This window comes from Fukomys damarensis, unplaced genomic scaffold (assembly GCF_012274545.1).
Source record: "Fukomys damarensis isolate Sample0158 unplaced genomic scaffold, DMR_v1.0_HiC HiC_scaffold_16, whole genome shotgun sequence".
NCBI classification, from domain to species: Eukaryota; Metazoa; Chordata; class Mammalia; order Rodentia; family Bathyergidae; genus Fukomys; species Fukomys damarensis.
Window position 1 is genome coordinate 22975514 of NW_022900928.1, and position 18626 is coordinate 22994139.

General features: G+C 46.3%; 1 protein-coding gene across 1 annotated transcript in view; it reads right to left on the minus strand.

Annotated features, from left to right (window-relative positions):
- Positions 1-10333: 10333 nt before the first annotated feature.
- The window catches only part of Cckbr (cholecystokinin B receptor), a 9550-nt gene continuing 1257 nt past the window's right edge, over positions 10334-18626 (minus strand). Inside the window, exons 2-6 of the mRNA XM_010644292.1 lie at positions 18518-18621; positions 12898-13149; positions 12498-12747; positions 11878-12050; positions 10334-11720 (exon numbers count right to left, since the gene is read on the minus strand). Coding sequence (XP_010642594.1) covers positions 11182-11720; positions 11878-12050; positions 12498-12747; positions 12898-13149; positions 18518-18621 — 1318 coding nt within the window. The 3' untranslated portion in view covers positions 10334-11181. The remainder of the gene's footprint in view (positions 11721-11877; positions 12051-12497; positions 12748-12897; positions 13150-18517; positions 18622-18626) is intronic.

The window sequence follows — 18626 nt, forward strand, 5'->3', positions numbered from 1 at the left end:
TCCTTAGTTAGGTGCACCCCTTGTAAAGTAGGTTTGCTCCTTATGAAATTATGTTTGGAGGACCCCCACCCCTGCTTCCTAAGGTTAAAAGTGAGCTACTAGAAGAATTTTCTAACCAGTCTCTGTAAAAGTATTTCTAGTCTCTCCAACAGGTACAGAAAACTGTTCACTCCCAGGTATGAGATACTCATTCCCTGCCCCACTCTGCACTGAGCCACCTGTTCCAGCCTGGGGATACTGTCTTCATCAAGGCTTTTCAGAGTGAAGGGCTGACTCCAGCCTGAAAGGACCCTACACAGCTGTCCTCATGACACCCTCAGCTCTCAGGGTTGATGGTATCTCGATGTGAGTTCATCATTCTCGAGTAAAGTGGGCAAAACAGTGGACTGCTGAGCTGGGACCTGATCCTTGAAAGCTAAGGCTAGTCTGATCATCATTGTGATGCTTGTCCTTATTGTCTTTGGGATGGCGAAGTCAAGCTCTGGGGAAATGCAATGAGGAGAGCTGCATTCCTTTCTCTTCACCTCCTTTAGCTCAAGAGAAATTCTAGATAATGTTACTTTTAGTAGCATCCACCCTTGGTTGCCTGAGGTCAATCTCTATAAATTAGTTAGGGGAGTTTGAGGAAGCTACTATTATCAGTTTATAAACCTGGGAAGCCATGACTTTTATGTGTGTCCAGGATTCAATCCATTTGGACAAGAGGGTTCTTGGTTCCCAGCTGATTTCTACTGCCCTCACTGGGGTTGTGTAAAGATTGCCTTTTATATCAGGGGACCAAAATGTCACTACTGATATCATAGTTTGGAAACATGGTTGCCAAGTATTGACTCTGATACAAAGGTCCCAGGACTCTAAATGGGCCATAGGATGGAATTGGGCATTCCGCTTCTGGCTCCCTGGAGGACTATTTCCTGATCCAGGTGAAATCGCTACCTTTTACAATCAGTTGTTAAGCCAAGCACTGAGACAGCCATAGGACCCTTCCCTTAACGAAAGTAGAGGACCCCTTACTTGAGCCTTACCCTGTTATCTCTCCCTCTTAGCTACCAATAAAGCATACTGCCTTCATCCCTATTCTCTGTGCTGGGAGCCATCCACGCTATGTTAAACATGACTCAATTAGACCTGGCTCAGGATTGTTGGCTCTATCTAAAAGCAAAGCCTTCTTATTATGTGGGTGTGGGAGCCTTGGGCCCTATCAAAGCCTTAAGTACTGCCTTAGTGTACACCTCTACAAAGTCCCCCTTGACAATTAGTGAGATTTATGGAAATGCAACCTGTCTGGTAATGTCTTCTTGTGATATGAGTAACTCCCCTTTCCATGCTGTGTGTAGCCAAACCATGACTGTGGAGACCTTGAAGACTTATTTTGCCCCAGATGACATTTCACTGTCTTGTACCTCGGGGCTCACTCTGTGTGTCAAAACTCCTGAGGGAGATACTAGATCTGAGGTCTTGTGCATCCTGGTCTGAATTCTCCCTCAAGTTTATGTGTACCAAGGACTGCAGGGATGGGATTTCATAGCACCTTCAGGACTACCATACAGAAAGAAGCAAGCAGCACCCATGGTCATTCCAATTTTATTGGGATTGGGAGTAACTGGCTCAGTGGCACTTGGATCTGCCACACTGGCTAGAAGAGAATTTGGACTTTCAGCTTTGTCAGAGCAGGTAGTCACTCTAGGAATTCTGAAATATGCTCTTGAGATTCTTTCCTCCTAGCTGAGGTGGTCTTCCAGAATGGAAGGGGGCTCGATCTAGTGCTCTTGTCACAAGAAGGGTTATGTGCTGCTTAGGGGAGGCAGATTGTTTCTATGCCAACAAGTCTGTTGTAATCCAAGATACTCTTCAAAAGCTCAAGAAAAATCTAGATAGACGTTAGAAGGAGAGGGAAAGTAAAAACTCATGGTATCATAACTGGTTCATTTGGAGTCCTTGGGTAACTACCCTCATCACCAGACTGGCTGGTCACCTCATTGTGCTTTTTCTTGGGCTTTTGATTTTCCCCTGTATTCTTAGTTGGATAATCAACTTTATAAAACAGCACATAGCCTCTGTTAAACTGATGTATATGAGATCCTACTACAATCCCTCATATAATCCCCTGCCCAACCAAGAGGCTTTAATTGAGTCCTCACTTTGACATCATGCTTAGCCAACTTGAGTCTATCTTGAGCCTCAACACCAGCTTGTACCTGTGCTTGGACAAAGCACCCAAAACCCTTGCATCCTGTTTGGCACAAGACCTGCTGCAGTTGCAGGATGTTTTGTAGCTCATCCAGTGTGTGAAACTTTCTTGTGACCCCCACTAACCTGGCATGGTTCTGCTTCAGTAAGATTCTGCTTGTTCTCCCCTGAGCCCTCCCCAGCTGGAAGCATGATTTAAAAGGAGAAATCAAACCACTTTCCATTGCTGAGAGAACTTTCTGGTCAGTAGCAGTCGCCCACCCCGCCATTGGCTTTAATAAACAGACTCAAATCTGGCTCAGAGCGTGGCGCACCTCCATTGTTCTAACTCGCTTGTCCATAACAAGAAAAAGGTAGATTCTAGGTCCCCTCCATTATTCTCTAAGCTCCTTTCAACAAACAGAAGACTGGTGATCTATCTAGAGAAGATAAATCTGAGTCTTGTGGGCATGGTTGACTACAGGGATCCCATAAGCCAGCTAGAAGCTTATGAGTGCACATACATGTTAAATGCCTAATCATCCAACTCCATTCCCCTGTGTTCTTCCAATGGCTGCCTGATTGTCAGAACTAAGGCTTTTAATCTCTACATTAAAAATGGAAAAGCTTTCTTTGGGAAATCTGACCAGCTCAAGAGAAAAGACCCGATAGTCGTGACATCTGGAATTCTCCCCAAACAACCTAAGACACCTTAGCCAACCAAAGGATAAGTTGTCATATTATATCTGATGCTTAGAACTTCCAGTCAGCTTTTATTCTTCCACTGTTCAGAGACACATTGAACTTTGAATAGGACTGATCTGCCTACCAATACAATTGCAAAATATACAGTAAGGCATTATGATAAGTAATGAAAGAAAGTAATCAGAAGGTGAATAACTTTGGATTTCATTGAAATAGCACCTTCAAGGTGCTAGGGGAAAATTTCAGCCTAGAATTCTACTACCAGTCAAACTCTGAATCCATTGTGAGGGATTCAGACTTGCAAGATGTTAAAAGCTTACCTTTTATGCACACTTTCTTCAGAAGCTGCTAGAATTTGTTAGGGCCAGAAGGAAGATAAATTGAGTGAGTGCTTGCCTTGGGTGCAAAATTTAGTGGGCATCAAAAATATATAATCAGCCAGGGATTTAGCTCAGTGGTTTGGTGAGCTGCCTTGCAAGCACAAGTTCAATCCCCACTCAAAAAAAAATATATATATATATATTCAAAATTAAGAATATTCTAGCCAGGTGTGGTGGTACACGCCTGTAATCCCAGCACTTGGGAGGCTGAGGCAGGAGGATCACTGGGAGTTTGAGACCAGCCTGGGCCACACAGTGAGTTCCAGAGCAGTCTGAGTTACACGGTGAGACCCTGTCTCAAAACACAAAACAAAACAAAACAAAAAAAGGAGAATATTCTAATAAATGTATTTTCTTATTTACTTATTTTTTTGCTGCTGAGATTAAACCCAAGACTTCTTGAATGCTAAAGAAGCCCTCTACCACTAAGCTACACTCCCAGCCCTAATAAATACTTTTAAAAAATCAGAGTTAATTTTAAAAACTCAAGATCAAGAAAAATATCAAAATATTAAAGACAGGACACAACTGTTCTGGGGCTAAAGAGAGTTGAGTGAGCCACACTGTGCAAGTGTAGAGTTGAATTCTGTCTTTATCAAATATTTGGGTTCTTTGGTGCTCATATAGCTCAGCCCTACTTAAAGTGGGATGGAACTACACAGGGACACAAATACAAAGAGGGAAGATAGAGTCATTGCGGGTAATCTTGGAGTTTGGTCATCATCATAACAAAATGACAACATAATTATACTGAGAGGAAAGGGGGACTGAGATCCTTGTGTCCGGAGGGCACATAGAAATAAGTGTTAAGCCTTTGTCTTCTTCCATGGTAAGTATTCAATAGATAGTGCTGCCAAACAGAAAAAACGAGTAGAGTAGTGCTATTCATCTGTTATTCAAAGATATGAACATAAATACTGAAAAAAAGATAAAAGGTTTGGAAGTGATTCTTTCTAGGGACAAGAATGGGAAAGAGCGAGGTTGGGGCCTGGGTCTGCTATTGGTTTTTATGTTGTAAAACAAGTTGACTCGATTTATTTATTTTGAGATAAGGTTTCACTGAACTGCTAAGGTGCCTAGTATGGGCTCAATTTTGCCATACTCCTCTCTCAGCTTCCCAGAAGTCTAGGATTCTAGGTGTGTACCACCACACCGGGCAAGTTGATTCTTTATGTACACGTATGACAAATAAATTGAAACTAGATAAGTCACTGTTTGAGATTTCTATTAAAACGAGGCTGAAATACAGAGAAGGCAAAAACTCAGTGGATTCTATTATGTGGATGCAACAATTCAGCATCATTTTACTTTGAATGACATAAGAGAGTGGGTGCTAGAATCATCTCACTGTTGGGGCCTCTCATAGTTTCATTACGCTTGCATTTCAATGGACCTAGCTACTTCGTGTCATGTAGCTCTCACAACCACACAGCAAGCCACGAAATAAACACAAGTGAGAAATACTGGCAAATGAGAGCAACGGAGGCTCTGAAAGGGAAAGCAACCAGTCAGAGCTGCTTCTTCACAGTTAGCAAATGACACTGGAGTAGACCAAGTACCAGCGCCTTCTGAAAGATCCATGTACCACACCAGGGCACTAGTGTTAGCTCTCTACCTCGTAGCTGGGTATTGCTCCTCTGACCAGATTTGCTTTCTGGTTCTGGTTTGGCCTGCATCACCCTCCCAGGTTGGTGGGTGCAGCTGCTTCCTGACATGTAGGAGGTACTACACTTCTCTGGCTGCAGTGATTAAAAATTCCATGCTGAAAGGCAGACTTTCCCTGCCTCTACCACCCCACTGCTCTCACTCCTGCCTTTTCTGGGCTGAATTGAAGGCAGACTAGGGGCTGACATTCAAACATTCTGAAGTGGCACCCTATTGCTCCAGGGAGAGTGAATTCTGCTAAATGTGGAAGGATTGTGGTGTTGTCTCATCTCTAGTGTGAGGCAAGGAAAGAGCGATCCACAAGCTGAGCTACCTGTTCCTGTCTACACAGGTCCTTTATACTTTCCCCTCCTTGCTCACAGTCCGTGCTGTAACCTTGTTTCCAGAAATGTAGTTGGGTTTTATATCTTAATGGGAAATATTTTGGGCTTCTGCCTTTCCTATGTTGCTCAAAGTCTGTTTCACCACCCTGGGAAATTGGACAGCCTTATCCTACAAACTAGCCTTATCATTTAAATGTACGTTGCTCGGGAGCCTTGCACATCTTATCTGTCACTATTTATATGCCTTGGCAGGGTTCTGACGCTTAAAACTGATTAAAACTAAATGCTACCAGTAATTCAATGAATCTAATTGGTTAACTATTTCCTGCCTCCAACATGTGCCTATGTGGCTGGGCTAGAACTTCATTTCCAAAAGCCTGGGCCTGACCCAGAGGTTCAGGTTGCTAGTGATGAACCAAGATCTGGCTAAGGGCCTCCTGTCTGCCAAGCAGTGTTTGAGGCTCAGAGAGCAGGAAGCAGGTGAAGGACCATAGTTAGAATGTACAATATGGGCTACGTTTTCCAAGAGGGCCCCACTTCTAGGTATTGGATCTCTGCAACAAAGCTTAGACTCTAGATGAGAACTATTTCCTTCTTCAACCCTTTTATTTCTCTTCTTCTCTTCCATCTGCTCTCTTCTAGAGGTAACTTGAAGGAAAAAACTGTCCCTAAACTGTCCCTTGCTTCCCACTAGTTAGACCTGATTAATCAGAGTGTATGGCCATCCAACATCCTGGCTGGAGCTGTCTGTGACAGAAAGCAGCCTTTTTAAGGTCTGCCTCATGCGTGCTCACTGTGACACCTCCCTTTCCCTGGTTTTCTTCAGTATCACCTGGAGTTTCTGAGACTTGACCATACAACTTGCTTTTTGGGACAATTTTAAGGATTATCATTTCTAGGACTGTTGCCCTCCCCACTTTTGTTTTGGGAAAAATGATCCAAAGGCTTTTTTGCAGGAATGGGAATATTATAACACGACTCACTGAAGGATCCAAGCTTGCAGAGCTATAGATATAGCATCTGTCCTTTCTTTGAGCTCTGGGAAGACTCCTGAGTGCTGCCAAACTGCTCCTAATCAGTTCATTCCTCTCCATCACTGAATGATCCCTCTCTCTATGAAATCAGGATGTACAGGAAAAAGAGCATGGACTTTGTGGTCAGGCAGTCCTGGGTTCAAATTTTTTTTCTGGTACCAAGGATCAAACTCAGGACCTTGCAAGACAGGTGCAGTGCCACTGAGCTACATCCCTGGTCCTGGACTCAAATTCTGACCTCCCTTCCTTCCTTTCCACTTTTCCTCCCCAACCCTTTCCTCTTCCTCTCCTCCTCCCTTTCTTCCTCTGTTTCTTATTCATCTGCTGTGGTACTGGGGATTGAAGCCAAGGCCTTTGCCCTAGGCTACATCTCCAGTCTCTCTCTCTCTCTCTCTCTCTCTCTCTCTCTCTCTCACTCTCTCTCTCTGTCTCTCTCTCTGTCTCTCTCCATCTCCATCTCTGTCTCTTTCTTTCTTTTTCTCTTTTTAAATTTTGAGACAGGGTCCTGCTAATTTGCCCAGACTGGTGTAGAACTTGTGATTCTTCTGCTTCAACCTCTCCGGAATTTAGATGTGTGCCACTACATCTGGCTGACTTCACTTTCTAACATCATCTTACAGGCGCCAACCTCTTCTCTCTGTCTCTCTCCATCTCCATCTCTGTCTCTTTCTTTCTTTTTCTCTTTTTAAATTTTGAGACAGGGTCCTGCTAATTTGCCCAGACTGGTGTAGAACTTGTGATTCTTCTGCTTCAACCTCTCCGGAATTTAGATGTGTGCCACTACATCTGGCTGACTTCACTTTCTAACATCATCTTACAGGCGCCAACCTCTTTTGGACTCTGTTCTGTTCTTCTGTGGTGGTAGGAGTGTCAATTTGATTGGCTTTGGGATCTGCCAGCAGGTTGGGAGAATACACTTATGGGTGTGTCTGTCGGGTCATTGAAAGTGTAGCCTTACTCCTGGTCTGGACCCTCACCCCTTCTTCTCTGGCACTGTTCCCATGCTGTGCTTCCTGGCTCTAATGAACTGAGCAGTTTTACTCTATGTTGCCCTTCTTCCATGATGTTCCTTCCTGGGAGCCTGCCAAGCATGTACTGAATTCCCTGGAACCATATGCTAAATTAAACCTTTCCTCTTTTAAGTTGTGGGTATTGGGTATTGTGTCCCCCAAAGGGGAAGCTAATATACCATCTTAGTTATTGGTGGCTGTCTTTATTATCTGTCTGCTATTATAACACAATATCCAAGATAATCGATTTGTAAAGAGGAAAGGTTTACTTTGGCTCACAGTAGTGGGGAGTGCGTGGTATAGCAAAGCTGCTTATCTCACGACTGCCAGAAAGTGAAAAGAAAGAAGAGGAGAGGCTAAGATTCCAACATCTCCTTCAAGAAAATTCCCCCAGTTGCCTGAAGACCTCCTAGTAGGCTCCAATTCTTAGAGTTTCTACCACCTCCTAATATCACCAATCGGGGAACTAAGCCTTTAGCACATGAACCTTTGGAGGATTCCTAAGATACAGATGAGGGTCCTGTCTATCTTCAGACACCTTGTTTCCCAGTGCTGTTGCTTTCTCCTGATGTAGAAGCAATCTCAAGTCTAGTCCTTGTTATGCTGTGTGACTGATTCAAAGATAAGCACTTCATCAACTCGGTGCTCTTTAATTTTCCTAGTGGCAGTGTGAACTTAGTGTAATTGCTCCCACTTTATAGTGAAGACTAAAATTTACTGAGGTAATTTGCACAAAATCACATAACTTTTAAGGGGTAGGGAGAGCAGAACTACAACTGAGGTCTCCAAGGATTGAATGAACACAACACAGTGCAATGGAAGGAGAAAAAGTTTTGGTGGCAGACGCCTGAGCTCAGTTGTTGGCTCTATTTTGCCTGCCGGGCCTCATAAAACTTTCTGAAGCTTTTTCAGCTTCACTTCCTTCACCTGTCCAATGAAGCAAAATCTTCCGCAGAAGTGTTCTGAGAACGAAATGGATTAGTGTATGTATATAAAATGCCTGACACAGAGCACCAGGAAGGTTTAGATTTGTCCACTGCCCGCTCCATCAGTCGGCTCGGTCATCTTTCCACTATATCATTCTGCTCCCTGCTGAAGACAGGAAACCAGCTAGGAACGCAAAGAACTAAAATGGAAGGCACAAAGTACTGTATGCACAAACACTCGAGCTTTGCTAAGCGAAATGGATTAGCGTATGTATATAAAATGCCTGACACAGAGCACCAGGAAGGGTTAGATTTCTCCACTGCCCGCTCCATCAGTCGGCTCGGTCATCTTTCCACTATATCATTCTGCTCCCTGCTGAAGACAGGAAACCAGCTAGGAACGCAAAGAACTAAAATGGAAGGCACAAAGTACTGTATGCACAAACACTCGAGCTTTGCTAGAATGACCAAGCAGCAATTCCGGGAACAGCAATACGAAATCTGGGATCAGCTAGGAACGCAAAGAACTAAAATGGAAGGCACAAAGTACTGTATGCACAAAACACTCGAGCTTTGCTAGAATGACCAAGCAGCAATTCCGGGAACAGCAATACGAAATCTGGGCCTGATAAAATGATCAGTTCCCGAAAACAGATGACAGAAGCCCGAGATTCCCAATCTGGTAACGAGACAGGGCGCAGAAGGGTGGTGGAGGTGTAAGTATTCTGTAGATTAAAGAGCTACTAGGTGTGAAGTGGGGTTTTTCAGACTGCACCTGTGAGCGAGGTGTTGGGCCAGGTCTGGGCCACAGTACTTAGGCTCATAGTGCAGGCTCAGAGACGTAGCCCTCCCAGACTCAGATCCCGAGGCCTCTGGTACTCATCAGGATTCTAGGCCCCAGCTGGAAGGACTAAGGTATTGGCGCCCTTCATTACTTCTTTAGAAGGGGTGGTTGGACGCACTGGGACACCTTTGGATAAACCTCCTCCTGCCCCACAGAACAGCTGGCATGAGAGAAAAAGCCCCAATATTTCCCTTCAGCTACTCAGACCAGCAGGGATTCTATTTTTAACCCTCCCTGTCTTAGGCTGTCAGTTTGAAATGCCTTCTCCCTCCTTTTCTTCCTTCCTTCTGCCTTGTGCACCGCTAAACCCTGTAGAAATGAGGAATGGGAGAAACCCCAGCTCTGGTAAACAGAAGACCCACTCTTCTTTCTCACTGCCCTTTTGTCCATTTAGCTTTCTCCAGGGTTGTTATTGGGTGGATTTTGGAGGCATGTGGGCTGAGAAATTAATGAGGCTTAAATTTCAGTGCTTCTCACAGGCACCACCCTCTTCAAAGGCCCTGGTCAGTAAAGATTTTTGTATTTGTTAATTTCGTTTTGTTTTTCTTCAGAAAAGGCACATACAATGTGGGTCTTCCCCCGCATGGGAGTGGCTTTTTCCTCATCTCTAGGTCAGTGTCTGTGTCAATATGGTTATTTCTATCTTGCTCTAATGTATTTTTTTTTTTTGAGACAGGGTCTCACTATATAATTGAGACTGACCTGGAACTCACTGTGCAGCCCAGGCTGGTCTCAAACTCACAGTGATCCTCCTGCCTCAGCCTCCCGAGTGCTGGGATTACAGGCGTGTGCCACCATGCCCGGCTATCTTGCTCTAATGTACGGTATGGCCTAGGACAGCTTTCTTTCCTATTCTAGGTCTCAGTTTCCCCATCCATTACAGATGAAGTATCCTTTCCTAGCACTATGCCCTTGATTATCCAAGTATATCCTTCTAGTGAGGTCATCTGTTCCCATTTTTCGGTCACAGTGCATGTGGAGAGGTGATGTTGATCTCTGCCTCTCTCTGGGGCTAAATGAGCCTATTCCAGTGGGGACCTGGGCTCTCAAACTTCTGTTCGGGCCTAGCCCTCTCCCCAAAATTCTTCTACCCCCAGTTCTGTTTTTATAGGCAGCAAAGGTGATTTCATTTGGCAGAATCTTGGCTGGGTTCTGAGACTAGAGGAGAACAAGTGTTTAATAAAAAGTCCTACTCTTTAACCTCTATATACCTGTCATCATCTGATTGCTATTTCAAACATACATGAAATAATCTGAGTCTTATTTTCAGTGCTTGCTCTTTTATCAAAACTTTAGTTAGCATCCATTAATATAGTACCCTAACAATGGCACCATAGGGGAGAATGGTGCAGTGACCCTGATGTGCAGAGATATCCCACCTCCCACCCCGACTCCCAGCTCCTGCGCCACTAGGTAGGCCCAGGATGACAATCCTGAGAGACTGCACCAGCCCCATCTAGCCTTGCACATAGGCTTTTTGGTAGAAATAGTACACAGGAATGGACAGCTGTGGGAGGGACCTGACAGGAAGGACTTCACCAAATCCCACATCTTTTCACCTGCCTCAAGAAAGTCCTGAAAGGAGGTCACAGAGAAGGCCAAGTCATTTATTGTTACTTCAAGAGGTCTGGTGAAGATGAGGGGGCAGGGCTGCAGTACTTAACTGGAAAGGGATGAAGAGACTTTTCAGTGCTTGACAGCCTGCTGGTTGGGGAGGTTTTAGGCCTGCTGGTGTTTTCAGTGCTAGTCGGGGAAGGGTCTTGTGAGGTCAAACTGAGGACAGCGTGGAACAACCCAAATCAGCCCTGTGCCAGAGAATCAGAGGCACTAATGTACATGGGCATTGAGGGACAGGTCAGCTGTTAGGAATTCCCAGCTTGCATCTGCTGTTAGGGATGCTGTGTTGGCCTGTCAAGATCACTGCCATGTCTCTAGGGAGGCCCTGGGGCCTTTCTGTGTGAGGCTGTGTTCCAGTTCCTTTTGTGTCAGGACTGCCACTGTTTCCTGTGTGTTGGGTTAGTCCATGGTGTCAGGTGTTAGTCAACTGTGGTTTGAGTTTCTTGGGCGTCTGGATGTAGCTGTGCTTATAGGGATGCTATCCAGCCTCAGCTGCACACCCCACCCCTCAGCCAGGCCCCAGCGTGCTGATGGTGGTGTAGCTTAGCCTGGACAGGGAAGCAATGGAGGGGGTAGGAGGGTCCTCCTCAGGGAGAGGCCTGGGATGAGCTCTAGGAGGCCTGGGGCAGCAGCGCTTGCAAGTGTCCAGGCAGGCCTGGCGAAAGCGATGGTGCATGAAGCAGTAGACCAGTGGGTTGACACAGGCCGAGGCGTAGCTCAGCAAGTGGATGAAAGAGATGGGTGCCCCCGAGAGGGCACGGTGCGCACCCGGGCCATCGAAAGCACGCCACGTGTTGGCGCTGTACACTGGCAACCAACACAGGAAAAAAAGCACAACAATCACCAGCAACATCCGCACCACGCGCTTCTTAGCCAGCAGCTTGGCCTGGGTGGGCCGGGGGCCAGGTCCTGGTGCAGGGGTGGACGCTGTCAGGGCCGACAGCTCCAGGGCTGGCCGCGACCGTGGAAGTTGCACATAGCAGCCGTCGCTGTCCTCACCTGCCAGGCCAGATTCAGGCCCGCAAAGCCCATTCTGGTGGACAGGACCTGGGCAAAGAGAGTGGGCGTCAGAGCAGAAGGGAGAGTTCTAACACGAGCCCGAGCCCCACAGAGACACTCCCTCCACCCAGCTCTCCTTCCCAGCCTCCTCCACTTCCTCTCAGCCCCACCTTCTCTAGGCTCCGCCCCTCTTGGGTTTGCCCACCTGGTGCAGACCCTCTGGACAGACCTCCTTGGCCTCGAACCCTGTTCTGTCTCTCACTGTCGGTGTCATCGTCAAAGCGAAGCCCTAAGTAGAGCTCACGGGAGATGAGCCCGTAGGCCACCGCCATAACCACTCCGGGGACGAAGAACAAGAGCAGGAGCAGCAGCACCGACCTGGGGACAGAAGGCAGAGCAATCACACGGGGCTCTGTCCAAGCGCAGGAAGAACAAGGATTAGGCTTGTGTCCGAATAGCTGAGGCAGGAGTTAGATTTAGAGATGCTACCCGGAAGGGCTAGGGAGCGGGAGACCTGCCCCAAACTGGAACTCCCGGCTGGTGGGTGCAGAGTGGGAGTTGGCATGGTAGTTCTTGGAGCAGCTGGAGGACTGTTCTGGGAACAGCCGTAAATATCTGATGGAGATGGAGAAGGGAATGGCCCTTTTTAAAAAATTTTATTTTTATTAGTACATGTTTGTAATACATAATGGTCACATTCATTGTGGAGAGTTGGGACACGTACATAATACATCTTAATTCTTTTTACGACCTTTTCCCTTCCATTGCCTCCCCTTTCCCTCCATCAGAGAAGAGAATCCCTAAGAAAGGGGATGGGCACCTTACCAGGTCTGGCGGACCCGTGCATTGGGCCAGCGGTGCACACACTGCAGCACACGAGGCCCCACCGGCTGCACAGCGGTGTACACAGGGTAGGGGACCATAAGCAATCCCGACAGCAGCCACGTGGCCAAGATCACTCGAACCGCGTGGGAGCGGGTCTGCCACACCCGCGCCTGCAATGGTCGGCAGATGGCGCTGTACCGCTCCAGGGCAATGGCCACAAGGCTAAGCGTGGACACGCTCACAGACACCCCTAAGTGAGGGAAAAAGAAGGGATCACCTTGGAAACCTATACCACACTCTCACCAGTGTGATTTCCTCAGCTCCCCATCAGGAAAGACCTCTACATTTATCAAGGACTTTAGGAGGGAAGAGGGTCAAAGGAATGGGGTGTCTCACCCACCCATGAGGTAGGAAACTGCTTTGCAGATGACGGTGCCAAAGATGAATGTGCCCATGAGATTGGGCAGCAGTGTGAAGGGCATGCAAGCTACAGCCAGCAGGAGGTCGCTGACTGCCAGGGAGAGCAGGAAGGCGTTGGTCACAGTTCTCAGGCGACGGCTCAGTCCCAGGACCACAATGATGAGCACATTTCCTCCAACGCTCATCAGAAAGATCACAGCATAAAGGGTGACTCTAATGGCCAGCTCCAATTCTGGGCAGAAAAGGGAGAGGTGGCATTATGGGGTCAGGCTCACACTCTCCAGACCCCCTTGATTCCACTTTTTCCCAACCCTTGCTGCCCAGCCCCGTCCTTGTATCCCAAGAACACTCACACTCATCCAGGGCCTACTCAGTGAGTGGTGAACTTAAGTACTTTACCATTCTAACTTGCCCTTGAGGCTTAGTTAAATTGGCCCAACTGTTCTTTTCCTTAAGAAAGTCTGTCTCAGGGCTTGTTGCTTTCTCTTTGCAGCCAAACTTCTTGAAAGGATTGTGTTTGTGTCTTCCTAGTCACTTAATCCAAGGTTCTGTGCCCCATCACTGGTTTGGACACTTCTTCCCAAGAGCAGTAATTTTTGACCACCATATCCAAAGTTTCCTTTAGCCTGTTGTATTCGACTTCCCTGTACAATTTGACACTGTTAATCACTCACATTTTGAACCACACAACAATCCCCATCCCATTCTTAATTATTCTGCATTGTCTGTAACCCCTTAGCATCTCACAAGATCCTTGAGACTGTACTTCCTCCTCCCAGCCTCTCCCTGTACTGCACCCACTTAAACTACTGGATGACTCAGTTTCTTGAATGCATCATGTGCACTTGTGACTCCCTGCTCAAGTTAGTTTTTGTGCCTGAAATATTCTTTTGCCAACCCTGTACTTCTACACTCATCACAAACTTATTTTCCATATCTGGTGAAGTTTTGTTATCCCTTGTTTGTCGAGACTCAGATGGACTGCCACCTCTCCCGTAAGGCCTTATGGGTTCCTCATTTGTATTAATCTCCTCTTTCTCTGTTAGTAATAGGGTAAACTCTGATCTGTCTCTGTTTCTGTGTGTGCGTGTATGGAGGGGTGGTATGTAGGAACTCTGTGCTTCCCAGTTTTTCTGTGGGTTCAAAATGGCTCTAAAAATAGTCTGTTAATTAAAAAGTCACAAATACAAAATAAGTAAAAATTAAAATGCATGCATGTGTGTGTATGTAGATCTAGGTAAGCATGTGTAATTCCATCATGTGTGGTGGAATTTGAGTGATCACAGAGGCTTGGGTAACCTGAAACCTAAGTCAAGGTGAGAGGATGGGGGGCAACGTTGCTTGGAGAACCAGCACCGGTGCCGCGACAGTCCGTTGTTAGGTAATAGCTTCCTGGGGATGAAAAAACAGCAGAGATCAGACCAGGGGACTCAGAAGCTTGGAACTGTTCAATTCTTCTTCAGGAGTCTGGAAAATCTGCATTCATTCCATCTAGATGATGGCAGAGAAGTATGAACGCTAAAACCCAGATAATGTGACATAAAACAAAACCCAGGCTTTTCTAAGAAAGGACTCCACAGAACACTGAAGCCGCAGAGGCCTCCAGTTCTGTCTTCCCCTGTTATGTTGGATCTGGTCACCCACGAACATGGATATCAGTGTAATACTCATGTCTCTGTGGTGAGTGTAGGTAGCATCTAACCAATTGAATGGGAGGCATAGGTCAAGCAGGTACTAAGGGAGCAGAAGTAATGTGCAAGGGTGTGCAGGTAATATCAGCGTGAGCACTGGCTAACCCTTAGTCTTTGAGACAATATATGGGTGGCTGAAAGTAACCCTTATTTTTCTGGGAGAAAGGTAACTTCTACAGGTCTATAAGTAATATCAGATTGTGGGTTGTATTTAACTTTAGGTATATCTGAATCAGTGTTATAACACTTGAATACGGAAGAGTAATATCTGAGTCTCTAGATAGCATCTTATTTTATAGGTAATATTTTCAGGAGGCATGAGTTACACTCAGAGCTCTAGGTATGAATCAGGGAATATTCAAGGGATGATAATAATAGCTGAAAGAGCAGAAGCAATATTCAAATATGTGTGGGCAGTATTTAAGTGCATATGAATGTGAGGAGGTAGGTTAACATGTCAAGTTAAGCTCAGTTTCAGATGTTAATTGACTAAGGGAAATAACTTAGCCAGCAAATGTTTAGGTCTTTGCTGGTAATATCTGAGTGTGTGAAAATAATCTCTATGATTTTGTGGGTAATAACTGGAGGAAGGTTATGCATGAAAGCATGGGCAGTATGTGATTGCGTGCAGATAAAATGAAGGTAACATTTGATGAATGGGTAGGATCTCAATGACTGGGCAATATTAGAGTGAGTGTAGGTAACACCTGTCTGTGGGTAGCATCTGAGAGAACGTGGATGACATTTAAGTTGACAGGCTTATGTAAGAACAAAGTTGATATCATTCAAATTTCTATTGGTAACACTGGAGCAAGGCTGAGAAACATGCATGGCTGTGTGGGTAATATCTGAGTGAGTGTGGCTCACAGAGCAATGTCTAACTGCCTGGGTAGCATCCGCTGTGTGTGAGCAGCAACATCCAGGTAAGTGAGGCCTCTTCTGGTTCCTGTTGTGTAAATCTGTTCACGTATTGCTCTTCCAGGGACCCCAGCTCTATTGCCTATGCTCTTTGTTACCAGCATGTCAGTCTTCACCTCTCTCGGCCCTTTTCTATCACAAAAATGATAAAGAGCCAGGCAAAGTGTCCCAACACTGTGGTTCCAGCTACTTGAGAGGCTGAAGTGTGAGGGTCACTTGAGGTCAACAGTTGGAGAATAGCTTGGGTAACATAGTGAGAACACACTTCAAAAATTTAAAAAAATGCTATCTCTACTGCTACTGCTATTATTCCAGCACACACACACACACATACACACACATGCGTGTGCACATGTGAGCACTTGTGCTCATACCCTTCCTCAACCCCATAGTATTTCTGTCTACCTTTCTCCCTCCTTCTCGCTCTCTCCTCTCCCCAATCTTTAAAATAGGAGAGTCAGATCTCAACACCTATGAGTCCTTTTAAAGACTTCTTCCTTATTAAATCTGAAGGGCACCATTTTGGCTGATTTGTTCTCATCTGATTTGCATCAGTGAGGCTTTGACATCACTTCCCCTACCCTGCTTAAAGTCTCATTTTCCTTGCCTTCTAGAAGGACCTAACTCCTGTCTATCTGATAGTTTCATCTAAATCTGCTTTGTGGACTTTCTTTCCTCTGTGTGGCTTTTAAATGTTACTCTTCTGCAAGGTCTTGCAGGAGGACCTCTTCTCATTTTACACAATCTTTGTATGATTTAAGCTATTTTCATGGCTTCTATTACCTCCTCTAGGCAATCAGTGGCTTTTCAAGCCTGTTACTTCTAGCTTAGACTTCTAAGATAAATTCTAGACCTCTGAATCCAACAGTTTACTGAGTAATCAGCATTTAAACTCAGATTCAAACCAAGGTAGCAGGATACTACCCTTTTCCACACCTATTTCTGCTCCTTCGATACATTTTACATTACATAGCACGAACATCCATTCGATTGTCCAAGCCAGAGACCTGATATCATCTCTTGACCGCTTCCACCCTCTCTACTACTAAGCAAACATCAACTTTTGTTTATTTCATTTTCAGAAGTGACTTAAATCCATCCACTTCTCTCCATCCGCATTGCTAGTACCTCAGTCTGGCATCATCTTTCTCCCAGATCTGTGCACATAATTGCTTTCTGCAGTATCCCTGTTTTCCACCTCATCCATCAATCTATTCTTTATACTACCTAACGAATCCTGGCAGTAGTTCCCACTGTCATCAGGATAAAATCCACATTCCACATCCAGGTCTGGCAGGTTCTCTGTGCATGCTCTAGGCTGGTCTCTAGCCTGTTTGTTATTTATCAGCAATCGTGTTTGTTTCAACCACTTAGTAAGTATGTCACACTGAATAAAAGTGCCATGGACTTAAAACTTTCAGCTTTTCACACATCCCATTTCTGGGCCTGGGATACTTTTTGCTTCTTTTGCCCCTTCACTGGGCTGGGTCTCCATCACCTTTTTAATTTTAATTCACAGCCCACCTGCTCAGGAAGCCAACTTCAATCTCAAGGCTAGGCTGGAGACGCTCCTCTCCTCCACAGTCTTTCCTTTTCAAGACACTTCCACTTTGTGCTGCCATTCCCTGCTTACTTGTCTGTTTTTCCTACTAAATTTTGAACTCCCTGAAGTAGGAACTGTGTCCCTTTTGTTCAACTTATAATTCCTGCTACCTGGCACAATCTCTAGTTCAGTAAATATTTGCTAAATGGAGGAATCTAGGTGATAGTATATAATAACTGGGCTGAAAGCCTTTCCTTTTTTCAATTTAGAGTAATTTCTTTCCGCTTAACATTGCTTCCTCTCCTAGAATTCCACTCCTTTTCTGCTGGCTGAATTCTAACGTCAACACGAAGCTCCCAGGTTCCTTTCTCTGTGAAGTTTTCAGACCTGTCTCCTTTGGGTGCCCATGGTTCAGACCCTCTTGTGGGGCTTCTGTGGCAGTTGTGAATTTTCCATGGTCTTTTCTGTCCTCTGCACTTGACTATGGACAAATGAGAGAGCAGTCTGGGTCCAGTCCACCCCTGTGGTGACAGCACTTAGCCTAGGGACTACCATAGCAGGTGTTCCGTAAACATGGATGGAAAGGGAGGAAGCAGGAAGGGGAGAGAACGTATTTTGAGACATTCATCAAGACAACGAAGATGTTAGCGGAGGGAGCAGTGAGTCACTTTGAGGAGCAATCTGAAGAGGGGAGAATGGGAAGTGACACAAAGGCATGGGGTGAGGAGGGGAGCAGCCAGCTCCAGGAGCGGAGCTGCCAGAGACCCAAGGAAAGGCAGGCTGGAGATGGGATTTGGGAGGGCTGGGGGAATTCTGAGGAAGAGAGGCTACGTGGAGCCTTCAGAAGAACTCCAATCTGAGAGGCAGAGAAGCTTGAGGAGTGCAATGCAGACAGGAACTCCAAGAAACAACCCCAGTGTCCAGCTTAAGGCAGATTTGAGAGTCTTTTTGTGGGAGGGCTGGGGTTGGGGTGAGAGGCAGAGGCGACGACAACTCTAACTCTTCCCTTTCAGGATGTCCAGAGCGCTCCCTCCAGAAGTAGCCCCTCTTCCTCTTCTTGCCCTCCTTCTTCCCCCTGGCCACTGTGGCTCTGAGATATACTGTGACAGGAAAAGAGGTCTGGAAGGGCTGCCGGAGGAGGTTTTTGCCTCACAACTGTGTGTGCTGTGTGGTGCTGCATGTTGGGGTGCGCAGAAGCTCTGGGTGTGTGTGTGGGGGGGTGTGTGGGATGCCCGGGATGTGAGGGGCTCTCACCAGGTGGTGTGAAAGTGCTAGAGCCCTAAGAGCTGTGGGGCCCTAATGCGTGAAGGGAGCCCGAGTGGGCCGAGTACTGCGATGGAGCAGCCGTGGGAGGTTGAGGAGGGAGAGCAGAGGTCATGGGGGTGGTCTATTAATGTATCATGGGATGCAATGAGGAGGATGTGGCGGGGGCTTCTGGAGGCACCCACCTCTTGTCCCGGCGCCGCGGATGCGAGGAGCCTCGCAGCTGAGGTTGCCCGCATTGCTGCTGTTGAGGAGGAGGCCAGCCTGGCGGCAGAGGGAAGCCCCCGGCCCAGG